The sequence below is a fragment of the Nilaparvata lugens genome, chromosome 12 (assembly GCF_014356525.2).
Source record: "Nilaparvata lugens isolate BPH chromosome 12, ASM1435652v1, whole genome shotgun sequence".
NCBI classification, from domain to species: Eukaryota; Metazoa; Arthropoda; class Insecta; order Hemiptera; family Delphacidae; genus Nilaparvata; species Nilaparvata lugens.
In genome coordinates this window covers 32,288,214-32,306,447 of record NC_052515.1, presented here as the reverse complement: position 1 = coordinate 32,306,447, position 18,234 = coordinate 32,288,214, and the positions used below count along the sequence as shown (strand labels likewise).

At 34.3% G+C, this 18,234-nt stretch overlaps 1 protein-coding gene across 1 annotated transcript in view; it reads right to left on the bottom strand.

The window, feature by feature from the left end:
* The window catches only part of LOC111057651 (zinc homeostasis factor 1), a 142,167-nt gene that overhangs the window by 27,495 nt on the left and 96,438 nt on the right, over positions 1–18,234 (bottom strand). Inside the window, exons 4-7 of the mRNA XM_039439364.1 lie at positions 11,133–11,369; positions 9,800–10,655; positions 3,866–3,982; positions 1,598–1,832 (exon numbers count right to left, since the gene is read on the bottom strand). Of these exons, the coding sequence (XP_039295298.1) occupies positions 1,598–1,832; positions 3,866–3,982; positions 9,800–9,991 (544 nt within the window). The 5' untranslated portion in view covers positions 9,992–10,655; positions 11,133–11,369. The remainder of the gene's footprint in view (positions 1–1,597; positions 1,833–3,865; positions 3,983–9,799; positions 10,656–11,132; positions 11,370–18,234) is intronic.

Sequence of the window (18,234 nt, the reverse complement as noted above, 5' to 3'; positions counted from 1 at the left end):
GAAATCGAAAAATTAGACAATCAGTCAATATATTAATCGAGCAATCCAATCCAGGACCACGTCTTCTGTTTCAGTCATGTTCAGGAAGCTGCCTTGGTGATAGGTGTAGCCTGAAATCGGGCAATTCGTTATTCAGTCAATATATTAATCGAGCAATTCAATACAGGACCACATCTCCTGTCTCTGTCACGTGCAGGAAGCTGCCTTGGTGATAGGTGTAACCTGAAATCGGACAATTCGTTATTCAGTCAATATATTAATCGAGCAATTCAATACAGGACCACGTCTCCTGTTTCTGTCATTTTCAGGAAGCTGCCTTGGTGATAGGTATAGCCTGGAATCGAACAATTAGACAATCAGTCAATCTATTGATCGAGCAATTTAATCCAGACACACTCTCTTGCGTCTCCGGTATAGATATGAGATAATATTTAAATAGGAGGCGCTCAGCACTGTTATGAGTCCTCGGCATAGATTTACTCTCATCATAGGATGCTGTAATATTACATTTTTTCTCGATTGGAATCGAATCTTCAATTCGAGATCTATAAAACTTTATAGTAAATATCAGAGTAATCGATATACGGACAACTTTTTGACTGAGAATTTATCATAAATAATTGTGTTGCTTGTTCCATGGTATCACTGAAAAAACAAACTCTGTAAACAGAGTTAACAGAATTAACAGATCATATAGAGAATATATAAATTTAAAATAACAATTTCGAAATAAAGTTTTATTGAGAACAAATGCAAAATGTGAATTCTAAAATTGTAATTTATAATTTTTTGGTGACGTGTCCGTGAAGTTGTCACTGGTTTGAGTTGTCTTTGCTCTTTACTGGTAGGCTTCCTTCTTCTCTAAAAAAAATGGTGGCTGGCTATTGAAGGTGTTTTGTGCTCTCTGAATATTTTTCTATTTAATTGAAATTTTAATGTTTTAAATTGAGTTTTGAACAGTTTATAGTGTTCTAATTTTTGTCTATAATTATTTCTTGTGTTTACAAGCCTATAGCCATTGTTTTTTCAACTACATAAGTGGATAAGTATTTAGCTCGTAATGATTTTAGATGCTTAAGTGTGTGAGGTATTGTTCTTTGTGGATTTGTGTTATATATTGCCAAAATTCTTCTGAAGATTATAAGTTGGTTTGCTCTGAAAACTGGATTTCTCATTCATAGGCAATAGATCCATTCATAGTTTATCAAGAATCTATTACGTTGGAGCCGATAACTTTCCTTAGGTTAATAGATGGAAAATGCTATCCAACCGATTTAGGAGAAATTGGTTGCACGGCAATGCATATCCACTAAATTTACTAGTGCTAACGGATGGGCACGTTAAACTGTCGGTCCCGGCTGAAGTATGACAGTCGTAAGGCCCATTTACGGCTTAAATTATGTATTCAGGCGGTGGGACCTTCCCGAAAGGGACTCCCCACCAACAAAAGCCATACGAATTTACTTTTTTTACTAGTGTTCCCCAAAAGTAAACCTGGCATCCTCACAGAGAGAAGCCTAGTATTGCTTTAGTCTACTCATGGCATACGTTTTGATGAATAAATAAATCTAAAATTAAATATTTTGTTTCGAGTTACCGCCGATCATAACGTAGCAGAGCAGGTTGATTAGTACTCCGACCAGGCCTACACAGAAGACAGGGATGGGGTGATGCATCTCGTCGTGGTGGGAGATGTGGATGAGGGTCTGCACCGCCTCCACGAGCACCGAGAAGCAGAGAGAGGCCAGGAACACGCAGTTGATTAGCATCACCAGGATGTCGATGCGGGCCCATCCGAATGTGTTGCGCAGTTCGCGTTCTGGCTGGTGCAACTGCAAAGCAATTAATTGAAAAGTTAGTTATGAACAAGTTTTATATAAGATATATTTACAAGTCTTATTAACAAAGAATATAGATAAGTAAAATTAGAAATCTAATCCAAGTACCGTACCCTTTTAAAAATTGTTTACTAACAACAACATGTTTTGGCTACATGATGCCAATATCAAGTCACTGAATCACTTATTTATAGATTATAGATTGACTAGATTATAGATTACATATATGTAGAATATAGATTAATTATTGATATAAGAAACTGAGTTTTGAAGAAGGAGGGCAAGAATAATAAGAAGAAAAAAAGCTAGGAGAAGATGAAGGAGAAAGAGACAACAAGTGATTTTTCCAATCACTTGATATGGCAGCCGAGACATGTTGTGAGAAACCAATTTTGAAAAGGGTACTTAGATTTCTAATATTATTTATATTCAAGAGTAGCCCTAACTGAAAAAATACATTATAGAGATAAGTCATATTGCACAAGTGAAGGAATCTACTTAATCAAGTTTTAACACTGGAATGACGACTTGTAGACTATATTAATTGTGAAGAATATGATATATTTCATATTTTTCACAATTATTTTAGTCTGCAAGTCGTAATTTCATGGTCACTATGAACAAAGAATATACATAAGATATAGTGTACAAGTGAAGAAATCTATCTCATCAAATTTTAACACTGTAATGACGACTTGCAGACCATATTGATTGTGAAGAATGATATATTTCATATTTTCACAATTATTTTTGTATGCAAGTCGTCATTGCAGTGTTAAAATTAGGAGGAATATAGATTAATTATTGATACAAGAGATTTGAATGAAGAGGGAGAGAATAAGGATAATATTAGGGGCAAGAATAATTGAAAGAGTCGACAGTACTCTTTTCGGAAGAAGTATATCCTATTTAAGAAATAAAATTTACAATAGATAGATTCCCCGGGAATGGCTAACAAAAAAACCTAGAATTAAAGTATTGCAAAGTTGGATAAAGGAGCGTTTTTTTCAGTTTAATTGATGATTTAGATTAATCCAGTTTTGATTAATAGTACTGGATTTCTCAATTATAGGTCAAGTAATATTTCCTTTTAATTGTCTTTTCGTAGATCTTATGTGTGTATGAAGTTGATTAGTGTATAATGTGTGTACAAGTGAGTAATATTAAGTAGTTATGTTAAGACTTCACGTCTGCGTAAAAGTTTTTTTTGACGACGTGTAGCAGAATATTCTGTTATTTAACAAAAATATTTGTAAAATGTATTTTTCCGTGCAATGAACGATTTGATTTGATAAGAAAAAGAAAAAAGAGCTAGGAGTAGATGAAGAAGAAAGTGACAATGAAGATAAGGGAAACACCGAATTTAACATGAAAAAAGCAGTATTCATTTTTCATATTTCTAAGAGGAAAAAGGAAAAGGAGAAGACAGTTCGAAGAAGAAGTCAGAACAGAAAATGAAAAAAGAACAACAATTCTAAAGACACATTCATAAAGTAACAAATATGATAATGTCTTAATGTATCTTAATGTCTAGATGTCTTAACCACAGTACCGCAGCTCATGATCCATCTATAATAGCATTTTTTGAAAATATTCTTTAGTCGTCCAATTTATTCAGAGAGATCGATTAACAACACATAGAAACACAATACAATTTATTTTTCGATCTGACAGATTTTTTCTAAATCAAACTGAACCGCACATAATAGAGGAACAATAATTCTTGTTTTGCCACTAACCACATAAAATCACACATAAAAACGAGAAAATTTCAACTATTTCAAGATCAGATATGTAGACTATAAAACCATGAAGATTTAGAAAAATTGATGTATTAATTAAAAAATTGATGTATTAATTAAAAAATTAATTGAAAAATTAAATTATATATTTATATATTAGAATGTATAATTTTTATTGCAATAAATTAAAATTAATCTTTTCATTTAGTTGATATTATATTGATTGATTATTGTTTGATTTCAGAAAACATCAAGTCTCGTGAGGCTGTTAAGTTAATCACTCACATCTTGAGGTGCGAACTTGACAGAACCCAAGGGAGTTGACAGTACTTTCAACTCTTCACTTCCAGTTTTTACAGAAGACTCTTGGGAATTTGTAATCTCACCACTGGATCGTCCATACTGCAAATTAGAATTATTTTTTATTTCATTCACAGTATATATCACTATTAGAATTATTAATATATTATATTTCATATCAGAAAACCAATATTAGTTTTCATACTGCAAATTAGAATAATTATTATTTCATTTTATCCAAATAATATATTAGTAACTTATTAGAATTAATTATAAAAATTTTATATTATAAAACCAATATTTGAAATGAATGGGAATCCAATCAAAATATTCAGCCTATCACCTATCTATCTTCTCCGTCATCGTTCATTATATTATATCAAGGTTCTTGCAAATCCTCTCATACAGGCAAGATCTAAGGATTTATTTTTGTTCATTATGATAGAAAATCTTATATTTTCAAATTGAATTTTCTTTAGTACTCCAAGTTAATTAGTTTTTGTGTATTTTGATAAGAGGATAATACTTTTTCTGTTTATTGTACAATGTTTTGTGGCTGAATAAAATTTATTAATTTATAATTATATCATTTCATAGTATTTCAGAAACAACAGGCTCTATATTTAATTGAATTTTCTTTACCTGGGAATTCTCTAAAATGTGCTCTACAATAATATGAGGAATCCTACACTTTACACGATTTAAATAAAAAGTTTCCAGTCCACACAATTAAAAAGTAAAGTGTAAACTTGATAGAAAATTGAAATATAGGCTACATATGAATAAGTTGACATAATATAACATTATAAATAAGTTAAGAAATCATTGAATGATGTTATAAATGATCAATATATTGCTACAATTGTATGCAATTGCGGTCTGCTTAGCTAATGAAGTCAGTACCAAATTAATTATTCTAGTTTCAAATTACTTATTGAAAATGAATCAAGTGTTGATGCTAGTCATCAACCTTTTGCTTGCAAATGCTAGATCTGTGAAATATTTTTTTTCTTGAAGTTTGGTAAGAACTTAGTAAATTTTTAAGTTTAAAAGTTAATTCGGTTTGAATTCTTGAAAATGAATCAAGTATTGTTTTCAGGCTAGTCATCATCATTTGCTTGCAAATGCGAAATTATCTCATTTTTGCTGGTTCCAACTCTAATAATTTCTGATCAAAACTCAGTAAAATGCAAGGTTTAAAAGTTATTAAATAGAAAACAAGCTGGGAATAAGTTATACATTTTCTTGAACTTCCACATATTTGAAGCTCAATAACCATTTTCATTTCAAGAGTAAGAACTATTTTTTCAGTCGGTCTGTTAGAGAAATTAATTTCCTACACAAATGGTTCTTATCGAAATTTAATTAGAACGTACCGTTCAAAAGTTATAAGCAAAAATCTGACATCAACTACCCTTCTTAAATAGTGAACTCATAAAAAGCCCAGTCAAGCCAGTCAGCCAGAGAATGCTCAGTTGAAATTGAAAGTGGAGCCCCCCACGCATCCTAGCGGCATAAGTGCAGGGACACACGATCCGGCGAAATCGCCGTCCGGCGTTTTCGCCGGACGAAGCTTCGCCGTCCGGTTGCAAGAAGTACACAGGAAGGCATGGGGCAGAACACACGATCCGGCGACATCGCCGTCCGGCGAAAACGCCGGTCCGGCGAGAAATTGATCCGGCGATATCGCCGGGTATTCTCTACTTCGCCGTCCGGTTTTGCCGCCGGAAAGCAGTAGCAGGGCATTGTACTATATGTGCAGGGACACACGATCCGGCGAAAACGCCGGACGGCGCTGTCCCCACCCATGCCACTTCTTTATTTATTAACATTTGTAACGTTACAAATGGGTAGGGTAGGTTACAAGGGTAGGTTACAAGGGTAGGGTTGTAAGTAGGGATGGGTATCGATACATCGATGTTCAGGTATAGCAATCTATCTCATATTCTAGGTACACCTGACAACAATTCTCCTTGTATTATGAAAAAGACCTAATTTTCAGCTTCAAGCATCATCACCAACTACATTGTCCTCACATTGATATTTTGCACAACGACATAAGTTCTTGAGATTATGTTCTATTAGAATTACCAGTAAGATACACTTCATTTCAGTATTTAAAGTGAAATTCAAGCTGGAAATTCAATCACAATAGTAAAAGATTGTTTTTTCGTATCTTATCAATTTTTTATTGTAGCAAAACGTAAATTAGAAGCTTGAATACGCCTAAACCACAGTTCCAAGCTATTACAACATTTTCAGACAAATGATTTGATAGATTTTCATGAGATTTGGTAGGAATAATTTTAATTACGCGACAACATAATATGTGTAAGTTAATTTTGAAATGTTGTACTCCATTTATTATACTGAAATGTATCTAAATGATCCGGCAAAAACGCCGGACGGCAGCTTCGCCGGCTGTCGTGTGTTCTGAATGCTAATTGCCGCCGGGTCCGGCGAAAACGCCGGACGGCGATTTCGCCGGATCGTGTGTCCCTGCACTAAAGTTGAACTAGCCCTGCCATTGAACTTGTAGAGCGCTTAAATAGTGTTGTAGTCACAACAGTTTTTCGTTTATAACTTTTAAACAGCTCATCTTATCGTACTTTTGTAGAGAAGCTTTTTTGTAGGAAGTTAAATTACCTACACGATGATGTATCTAAATCTTCAGAAATCTCTATTTTAAAGGCGATATTGACCAATTTATTCATGACTTTCAGTACCTGAACCAACAGTAGTTTTGTCTGGTGAAATTATCATTTTATGCACTCAGAAAATGATTGATAGAAGATGTTTAAAATATAATTCAACAATATTTTATCGATTCAATCACATATACAGCCACAATTGAATGAAAAAAGTGTACTGTTATCAGGGAATCCAACATTTTCAAATAGGTAATAGTTTTCTTAATATAGTCTATATCTTTTGAACAGTTTCAAAAGCAATAATAATTTTAAAATTAAATTTTGAAGAGCAGAGAACTATCTGGATGATTATCATCCACTTTTGCTTGAACTACCTATCACTGTTGAGTGAAGTATTAGCTTAGACAAATATTAAAAATTATGAAAATCAATTTTTAAGAGCTCAAGCTTTTAAAATTTTGAAACTTAATTATGTACATGATTATCACCAATTCTTGCTTCAACTAAATTTTTGTTGAGTGTGAGGTCGTAGTACAAACAAATAATGAAGACTTTCCATCATTTCTCTATTGTGATACTTAATTTTAGATGTAGACTTCCAAATATTACTTCAATATAATATTATGATAATGCTTTAGCTTTTCGATTTTCTGATGTTTCATCAGCTTATCATACAAAAGTTTTGTTTGATTACTTCCTATCCAGCAAAATAGGAATTTGTTAGTAAGCAGAGCTTTATTGATAAACTCAGCCTAGAAAAAAGCTACCTAGTATAAGAAGATATCCCATGGTATAGGTCGTTTATGTTCAAAATTCAAGCCGATTACTGTCGACTACTGTATATTATAACTGTTTTGTTGGAGTGAGAATGCTGGTTTTTTTTTTTTGTAAACTCAAGCCGATTACAGTCGACTACTGTCTATTATTACTACTGTAGTGGCCGGGTGAGAGTGTGAGAACGGCACAATATAAGTGATTACCAGCGTCACATAGCTTCACCAAAAATAACTACTAGGACTTTCGGCTTCAGTTGACATGGAATCCCGAACATAAACGTCCTATACTATGAGATCTTTTTATGCTATATTTTCTCTGTGGTATCACCATACATGATACAGTATCACCACAAAATGATACAGTATCACCATACATGAACATGATACAGTATCACCACCAAATTATACGGTACCTTTCACCATACAAGATACAGTATTGAGTTGAGAGATACGGCTTGAGTTGACATGGGATCCCGAACATAAACGCCCTATACTATGAGATCTTTTTATGCTATATTTTCTCTGTGGTATCACCAAACATGATACAGTATCACCACAATATGATACAGTATCACCATACATGATACAGTATCACCATACAAGATACAGTATCACCTCAATATGATACAGTATCACCATACATGATACAGTATCACCACAAAATGATACAGTACCTTTCACCATACAAGATACAGTATTGAGTTGAGAGATACGGCTTGAGTTGACATGGAATCCCGAACATAAACGCCCTATACTATGTTATCTTTTTATGCTATATTTTCTCTGTGGTATCACCATATATGATACAGTATCACCACAAAATGATACAGTATCACCATACATGATACAGTATCACCACCAAATTATACAGTACCTTTCACCATACAAGATACAGTATTGAGTTGAGAGATAAGGCTTGAGTTGACATGGGATCCCGAAAATAAACACCCTATACTACGGGATCTTTTTATGCTATATTTTCTATGTGGTATCACCATATATGATACAGTATCACCACAAAATGATACAGTATCACCATACAAGATACAGTATCACCACAATATCATCTCAACTTGATACACAACACCATGGGATATCTTCTTATGCTATTTCTATGCCTATAGCTTCTTGGTTCTTCACAATAACTTTTATTCTAGAAATATCTGACAAATTATCAACTTTTTAGCACAAATTCATCATCATCATCATCATCATATTTTTCACTTGAAGGATTGGGTCTAGTAAATAACCTGTATTTGTTTAATACATGATACAGTATCACCACAAAATGATACAGTATCACCATACAAGATACAGTATCACCACAATATCATCTCAACTTGATACACAACACCATGGGATATCTTCTTATGCTATTTCTATGCCTATAGCTTCTTGGTTCTTCACAATAACTTTTATTCTAGAAATATCTGACAAATTATCAACTTTTTAGCACAAATTCATCATCATCATCATCATCATCATATTTTTCACTTGAAGGATTGGGTCTAGTAAATAACCTGTATTTGTTTAATACATGATACAGTATCACCACAAAATGATACAGTATCACCATACAAGATACAGTATCACCACAATATATCATCTCAACTTGATACACCATGGGATATCTTCTTATGCTATTTCTATGCCTAAAGCTTCTTCGTTCTTCACAATAATTTTTATTCTAGAAATATCTAACGAATTATCAACTTTTCAGCACAAATTCATCATCATCATCATCATCATCATCAAGGATTGGGTATAGTAAACCCAATCCGGCACTCATATTTTCCTCGTCCTTCCTACATTTCTTTTCCCAGTGAGTATATAATGTTAATAGTGAGGTTCACGTTATAATGGCAGTGTTTGATTAGCAATGGTATCGCTATCCTTGTCTATCATTCAACAAAGCGGATAACGCTATCTCTTCCTCGCTTTACTCTGCCGTATCGTCGTTTAACAATGTAGAATGAATAACTAATTAACAAAATATTTCATCTTAATTATGAAAATTACTCATGAAATTATTGAAAAATATAATTTCTTGCTTAATAAAATATAATTTATAATTTAAACGAGAATGAACAGTTAGTATGACCTCAATAAACCTATATCAGCTACCGTCTATAGAAGGCATTGATAGGACAGAGGATCGGCAACGTTGATCTTCTATCTTTCTTCACTGCCATTATAACGTGGACCTCACTATAGAGTCCTAACTCCGCCCTTAATAAAGGCAATTATTCAATTCAAACTATGAATTTTATTATAACAGCAAATAAACTCACTATATCTTCAAATGGGATTCTTCCCGGAGGCATCCTATTCAAGTGACTGCACCAATTCTTTTTCAATTATAGCATTATAGCATATAGTTCTATAGCATAATAATAATAAATAATTAATATATAACATAAATTATTTCTTATCTTAGCACAAATTTTATTTAATAAATCCATTTTAAATCCTGTTTCACAAATCCCACTCACCTTAATTGTAATAATACATCCGACAAGCGCTATAATGTTGCATAGTACGTGATATGAGTCAACTAGCAGAGTCAACGCATGAGTCAGATGACTCACAAAAAGTTGAGCCACGAAGTAAGCAGTTGTCAGCGCCAGAAGTATGCAAACACGCAAAGGGCGCATGCGCTGAAACCATTCCTTGATGGCTGCCATATTGGATTATGAGTCCTCTAGAGTCTTGAAAGGTCCTCTGAAAACTAAGGGAGAGTTTGAAGTTGAGGAGAGTCAGGAAGTTTTGGAGGAAAGTTCTCGGAAAGCTAAGGAGAGTCTATTTTGGATTCTGAGTCCTCAAGAGTCTTTGAAAGTCCTCGGAAAACTAGGGAGAGTTGTTATGGAGACTGGGAAAGTTTTGGAGGAAAGTCCTCTCGGAAAGCTAGGGAGGGTCTAAGAAACTAGGAGAGTTAGTGGAGAGTTAGCTAAGAAGGTGAGAAAGTAAAGTTAACTAGTAACTAAGAGAGTTATGGATACTAGGAAAGTTTTGGAGGAGGAAAGTCCTCTCGTAAAGCTAGGGCGAGTCTAAGAAACTAGGGAAGTTACTAGAGTTACTTAAGTTAGAAGGTTAGAGAGTTAAGTTAACCAGTAACTAAAAGAGTTAACTGAGAGAGTTGTGGAGACTGGGAAAGTCCTCTGAAGACTATAGGGGAAAAGTATTAGGAGAGTGTGAAGTTATGGAGACTCAGGTAGTTTTGGAGAGTCCCAAGGAGTCTAGGAGAGTCTTCAGTAGAGTCCTAGGAAGCCTGGGAGAGTCTTATAAGGATTTGGAGAGTTTTGGAGTCCTGTCGAGTCTGGGAGAGTATTTAGTGAAGTCCTAGGAAGCCTGGAGAGTCTTATAAGGATTTGGAGAGTTTTGGAGTCCTGTCGAGTCTGGGAGAGTATTTAGTGAAGTCCTAGGAAGCCTGGGAGAGTCTTATAAGGATTTGGAGAGTTTTGAAGTTCTGTCAAGTCTAGGAGAGTCTTCAGCAGTCCTAGGAAGCCTAGGAGTGTCTTATAAGGATTTGGAGAGTTTTGGAGTCCTGTTGAGTCTGTAAGCGTTCTCTATAGAGTCCCGGAAAGCCTAGGGGAGTCTGATGAGGACTCGAGAAGGTTTGGAGAGTCCTATGGAGTCAGCGAGAGTCTTCAGTAGAGTCCTAGGAAGCCTGGGAGAGTCTTATAAGGATTTGGAGAGTTTTGGAGTCCTGTCGAGTCTGGGAGAGTATTTAGTGAAGTCCTAGGAAGCCTGGGAGAGTCTTATAAGGATTTGGAGAGTTTTGAAGTTCTGTCAAGTCTAGGAGAGTCTTCAGCAGTCCTAGGAAGCCTAGGAGTGTCTTATAAGGATTTGGAGAGTTTTGGAGTCCTGTTGAGTCTGTAAGCGTTCTCTATAGAGTCCCGGAAAGCCTAGGGGAGTCTGATGAGGACTCGAGAAGGTTTGGAGAGTCCTATGGAGTCAGCAAGAGTCTTCAGTAGAGTCCTAGGAAGCCTATGAGAGCCTTATGAGGATTTGGAGTCCTGTTGAGTCTGGGAGGGTCCTGACGAGTCCTTGAGAGTCACCGACCTGTAACAATAAATCAAATTGAAGCAAATTAATTTTAAAATAGAGCAAATATGTATCAAAATGAAGTAAATTAATGAATAAAAAACTGATGCAGCATAGTTTGAGAAACAGGTAATTATAAGAACTTGAGCAATTCTCCAATTTCAAAGCAGATTGATATGGTGAAATTCACTTAAAACTGTCTGCATTAGTTGAATATTTATTTATTTATTTATTTATTTATTCCATTGTCATTACAGATCATAATTATAATAAATATAATATGATTGGGAGAAGACAACAGGCATAGCCCAAAACTGTCTTCTCCCAAATTTTTACAAATACAAGTGTCAAAGTGTCAGTGTATATGTAGCATTGATGTCATTTATAAGGAGAATACTGACAGTAAGTGAATCTCAGTATGGTTTTGGATCAATTTAGTGTATCAGTCTATTATTTATGTAAAAATTCGACTGAGTCTAAGATTAAAATTTAGATAAAATTGTTATTGAATGAAAAAGACTAAGAAGTTGTCAAAAAACCACTGATTTATTGATAATTGGCCTAGCTAGACAGTCTCCTCCCACTCAACGGTGTGACAAAATGGCGGCTTAAGCAACAGAATCGACATGATAATGAAATTTACTTTCAGTACATAATAAGAACCAAGAAAACAAGTGTGAAAGATAATAAAACAAATATGTAAATGGAGAAACTATTGACTAATGTATGCTGATAATTAGCCTATAATTAACCTGCGATAAATTTAGCGATAATTGGCCTGCCGGCCAATGGCAGGCGTTCATGCCCTCGACCAATAGCAGTACTCGCCTACTAGTATAAATTCTGCTGCTCTTGTATTTAGTTTTAGTTTATCAGAGATTGACAATGGTGTAATAACCGAAACCGGCCTTTCTAAATTATCAATAAATCAGTGGTTTTTTGACAACTTCTTAGTCTTTTTCATTCAATATGAATAATTACCACAATATCAACTTCTCAACTACACAAAAAGTAAAATTGTTATGTAAAATTTGACTGACTGATTGTGTGTTTTCAATTAATTACCATTCATGTATTTATGAAAACATAGAAACAAACAGTATTTCTCCACTCACAGGAGAGTGATTCTGAAGTTTCAGAGTTTAGAGTGAATCTCGCTACACACCATAAGCTTACTGAAAAGCTTACCGTACTAATCTCTCAAATTTTGCTATCAAATCGTTGAATGAAGAGTTCGCTACTATAGAGTTGTCTTTATTATCCGTTTTAAAGAACGGGAAGTAACCAATTTCAGCCAATTCAACTCAACAAAGCATCGTGTTAGTTAAATACTAACTATACTGCCAATTTGAAGTGAACTGAATTTCTTGTCACAGCACTGTTTATGGAATATTATCAAATTATACCATTTATTCTTTATAATCCGAAGGAATCATAGTAGCGATTTTAACTCTTGATGTGAAACTATTTTGTTCTAATTCTGATCTCAGTACTATCATTCTAAAATTCTTCAATTATTTTATTCAAGACCAGCAGGTAACCCGTGCTCCGCAAGGCTGTAATTGGAAACTTTATAAACTCAAAACTTGACCTACTGAATATTTGAAGAATTTAAAATAGGCATACAACCATCCACGGAACCATTGGGAATCTAAATTTCAACTTATGCAAAATTTCAAGTTAATCAGTTGAGTAGTTGAGACGTGATGATGCGTCATTCGTGAATTTCCTATCCCGTACGTCTACAAGCCAGTTCTGTCTGTTGAATTTTGTAAAGTAATGATTTAAGTTATTTTATTTTGTAAAGTAATAAGTAGTAATTTTGTAAAGTTTATAAAACAGATACAACATATCTTTCAAAACAATCTAGTGCCCGGTTTCTCAGTCGTTCCATAAACTGTTTATCCATTCAATAACTTTATTGAATCGATAAACATGAGAAATGCGTTTCTAGAACGCTCCCTAAACTTATTGAATCCTTAAATCTCTCGATAAACACTATATGCCTGGTTTCTCAGTCGTTCCATAAGCTGTTTATCCATTCAATAACTTTATTGAACCGATAAATATGAAAATTGCGTTTCTAGAACGTTCCTTAAACTTATTGAATCTATAAATCTATCGATAAACTATAGTGCCAAAATCCAGCCTATTTATGGAATGGATAAATTTCTCAAATTTTTGGTGGCAATCAAAAAATTAAGTTAGAAAAATTAAATTACAAAATAAAATTAAAATTAGTGTAGATCACCAGTATTTTAAAAACAAAACAGAATCAAAGTTGCACTATGTTTAGCATTGATAGCCCTCATTTGGTGTCAGCCATCTTGTTTTGGAGACATCAGCCAAAAGATGTCAGTACTGTAGGAAATCACCTCACAACAGGAAGCATGGAATAAACATCCAAGATTTGGTTGGTTACCATAGGAACCATGTATAAAGTTTGTTTACGAAAGTGCTAGTTTTGGATCATGCCATGTTGCCAGATTCATTGAACAGATAAATCGTTCCATATCTATGGATTCTATAAATATGTTTGAGAAACCAATAAAAATTTATTGATTGGATAAAGTTATTGAATCAATAGCTATAGCGTTGTTTCTTCTTCTTCTTTGACTACCGTACGCCTAATCACAATCATATGGGATAAGCTATAGATTTGTTTATTGAACGAAATAATGCCAAAATCCAGCCTATAATAATATTTATATCGAATCGATAATTTTGTTTAAAGGTTATGTTGGAATGTTTTGTGTTCGATGTTCTGTTATTTTAATATATTGAAATGGATCTAGATATAATTAGGTACAGCAGCAGTTCAGATGATGGAGTGTTTGAGTTAGATTTGAATAGAATTATATTCTTCTCTCACTGCATCCCATGCCTTGCTTTTATCTTTTATTGAATATTTATGTGTCTTTTTATTTTCTATCACATTTTTATACTTTAGGCAGATCTCTACTAATTGTTCTTTTTCAACCTCTGCAAAATTCTTGCCCCGGTCTCGTTTCTCTGCCATAATTATAATAATAACTTGAAAAAATATCATTAACGTAGGAAAAAACCTTCAACTTGAACTTCACAACAAGCAGCAAGGAATAAACAAACAGGATTCAGTTGGTTACCATGGCTACCATATAAAGTTTGTTTACTAAAGTGGTCGGTTTGGAATCATGCCATGCTGCCAGATTCATTGAACAGATGAATTGCTATGGATTCTATAAATATGTTTAAGGAACAAATAAAAATTTATTGAATTGATAAAGTTATTGAATCAATAGCTATAGCGTTGTTTATTGAACGACTGAGAAACCGGGCATAGGTCAAATATACTTAAATTACTTAACATGATTTGAAAAATGTGCAATACTAATTAGGACCGTGGGGTCCCATCTGACCGAATCCCAAAAGGTCGAAGAGTATACTTTCTCATATGGTCGAATCCCATCTAGCCGATGAGATTCGATCAATTGCGACGAACTACAACATTTTTCTATCAAATGGGATTCGACTGTTTGAGAATCGGTCAGATGGGAAAATCAAATCTTCGACCTTTTGCGACAGTTGAGATTTTCGGCCAAATGGGATTCCTATTAAAACTTTTCGATCATTTGGGATTCGACCATTTGGGAAAGTACAAGTTTGGTGGCATGCCAAATGACCGATTCCCATTTGGTAGAAATTATTATTTTGTCGCAAAAGATCGAAAATTGAAGAATCCCAAATGGTAGAATTGAAACTTGTACTTTCCCAAATGGTCGAATCCCAAATGATCGAAAAGTTTTAATGGTAATCCCATTTGGCCGAAAATCTCAACTGTCGCAAAAGGTCGAAGATTTGATTTTCCCATCTGACCGATTCTCAAACAGTCGAATCCCATTTGATATCATCGGCTAGATGGGATTCGACCTTTTGGGATTCGACTATTTGCGACAAACTACAAAACTCTTCTACCTAATAGGATTCGACCATTTGCGACGAACTACAACATTTTTCTATCAAATGGGACTCGACTGTCTGAGAATCGGTCAGATAGGAAAATCAAATCTTCGACCTTTTGCGAAAACTGAGATTTTCGGCCAAATGGGATTACTATTAAAACTTTTCGATCATTTGGGGATTCGACCATTTGGGGAAAGTACAAGTTTCAATTCTACCGTTTGGGATTCTTCAATTTTCGATCTTTTGCGACAAAATAATAATTTCGACCAAATGGGAATCGGTCATTTGGCATGCCACCATTAGGACTAGGCCCTAATAACAATATCTGTTGAAAGATCCATATCCATATAAAAAATGAGATTTTTTATACTGTAGACTGTTATAGCAAGATATCAACACATTTGAGACAAATGAGACTAAAGCTGCGCTTACACCAAAGCCATTAACAAAATGTTAATAAATTAATCCTTATAGATTCTATTAGATTGAACGGAACTTGACAAACACATATGTTCATCATGTTATGTTCAATCTAATAGAATCTTTCCTAAACTATTAAACGAGCAATTTCTGTTTATATGTTTAGATGTTTATATATCTGTATGTGATCGGATCTCGAAAACGGCTCTAACGATTCTCACGAAATTTGAAACAAAGTAGGTTTATGATATGAAGATTCGATTGCACTAGATCTCAACCCTTAGATAACTCGCTGAAGGACATTAAAAGAATAAATACGTCCTTGGAAAAACAGCTGGAAATTTTGTCGTCTGTCGATACCGTAATGGGAGAGAGTGAACGAGTGCATGTGTGTAGGATCATCCAGCTGATCTCACGACAAGAAAAATTCAGCAAGAGCAACTTATTTTCGTTTTTTTCTTTTTTTCAGGAAACGTGTTTACTTCAGAAAGTCCAAAATAGTAACTAGATGCTGTTAGTGATACATAGTATAATAAATAAATATTGTAGCAAACATAGTATATCATTCTAAATCAAATTCATAGTATATCTATGTGTAATTGATGATGTGTTTGTTTTTTGAAGTGTGAAAAAATTTGTTATTTTGATGAGTGATGAGCGTAGCTTAACCTAGATTCTGATTTGGAGTGTAGTATAAATTTGAAAAGGGACAGTTTTGGGCATAAACCTGCTGTGCCTCCTCATATAACTGTAAAAATAATTTTAGGACTGAGAAAATGAATAAATAAATATAAACTATAAATTCAATCTTTCGTTACAAATTTTCTATGCTTTTACTCTCCAGAGCAAAGCTCGGTCCCCCGATATTAAGGAATCAGCTTTTTTTATAACTTTGGAGCAAACGCAGCTTTACTGTTGACTTATATGGAAAAATTCACATTTTAAACACTGTTAGCATTCATCTATATATATAAGAGCGAAATGACACTCACTCACTCACTGACTGACTGACTCACTCACTCACTCACTCGCATAACTAAAAATCTACCGGACCAAAAACGTTCAAATTTGGTAGGTATGTTCAGTTGGCCCTTTAGAGGCGCACTAAGAAATCTTTTGGCAATATTTCAACTCTAAGGGTTGTTTTTAAGGGTTTTAAAGTTCGTCTTTTAGCATGTATATTCTTCTTCTCCCAATCTCTTAATTATAATTGAAATTTCCATATCATATGTTACTATAGAACTATAATCTAGATAGAGTACCTCTTCGAAACAGTTGTTAACTGGCAACTAAATTAATAATTTTGTCAGGTTGGCATTAAGTTGAGTTGACTTTGTTAGGTTGGCACCAAGTTGAAGATTTAAATGCATTTATCGCGGAAAAATTGATTGGGCACTGCTACTTCAATCCTGGGAATATTATATTACTAGCCGTCAGGCTCGCTTCGCTCGCCATATCCGTTTAGCCAGACGTTTAGTCTGGACCCCCGACTGGATCGTCCTAACATAATTATGATAAAAATGCCCAAATGAAAAATGCAGGCGAGCGGAGCGAGCCTGCTAATCTCATCCTTGGACGATCCAGTCAGGGGTCCAGGGGGCGGAGCCCCCTGGCTAGATGGATATGGCGAGCGAAGCGAGCCTGACGGCTAGTTACTAGTAAAACCAACTCAGCTTCCCATACAAACGTAAAGATTGAAGTGGACTTTCCACTTGAGAAAATGAAATGATATCAATTTGCATATGGTTCAAGGTGAAATTCAAATTTAATCGAGTTGCAAGCTGATAGGACATAAAAGTTGTCAACATGTGTGTGTTCTAAATAGGGGAGACGAGACCTGTTCTATGGAGAGACATCTGCTAACTTTCTGAAACTGTATTTTAGTATTTGAATACATAAACTTGAATTTAGAGAAGTCGAAATATTGATATACTAGTAGTTCTGTGAACAGTAGACCTTGCTCTCAATAAGTTACATTGACCTGTTGTTATGTTTTCTCAAAAATTAATAAATAATTTATCAATTTAAAATGTCTAGAAAAAATCCTTAATAAATATAGAGCTTTCTGTCCTATCGTACCGTGACGTGTTGTCCCGGAATGTGAGTGTGAGCGCTGTTATCAGGTCTGGCTTCAACTGTCTACAACGTTGATGGAAAGATACAATTTTCAAGATGTTCGATGTTTTTGAACGGGTAGTATTATAGTCAACTGTCTACTAACGTTGATGGAAAGATCAATTTTCAAGATGTTCGATGTTTTTGAACGGGTAGTATTACAGTCCACTAGACAGCTGATTTATGATGAATAATTCTATATTTCTATAGTTTGATTTTTACGGTAATATTGGCGTATGAAGGAGGCTCTTTTTTCCTTTTATATTATCCTTGAAATGCAGAATTTTCAAAAATCGTGTATATACGTCGACGCGCAATTAGAAAAGGAACATACCTGTCAAATTTCATGAAAATCTATTACCGCGCTTCGCCGTAAATGCGCAACATATAAAACATATAAACATTA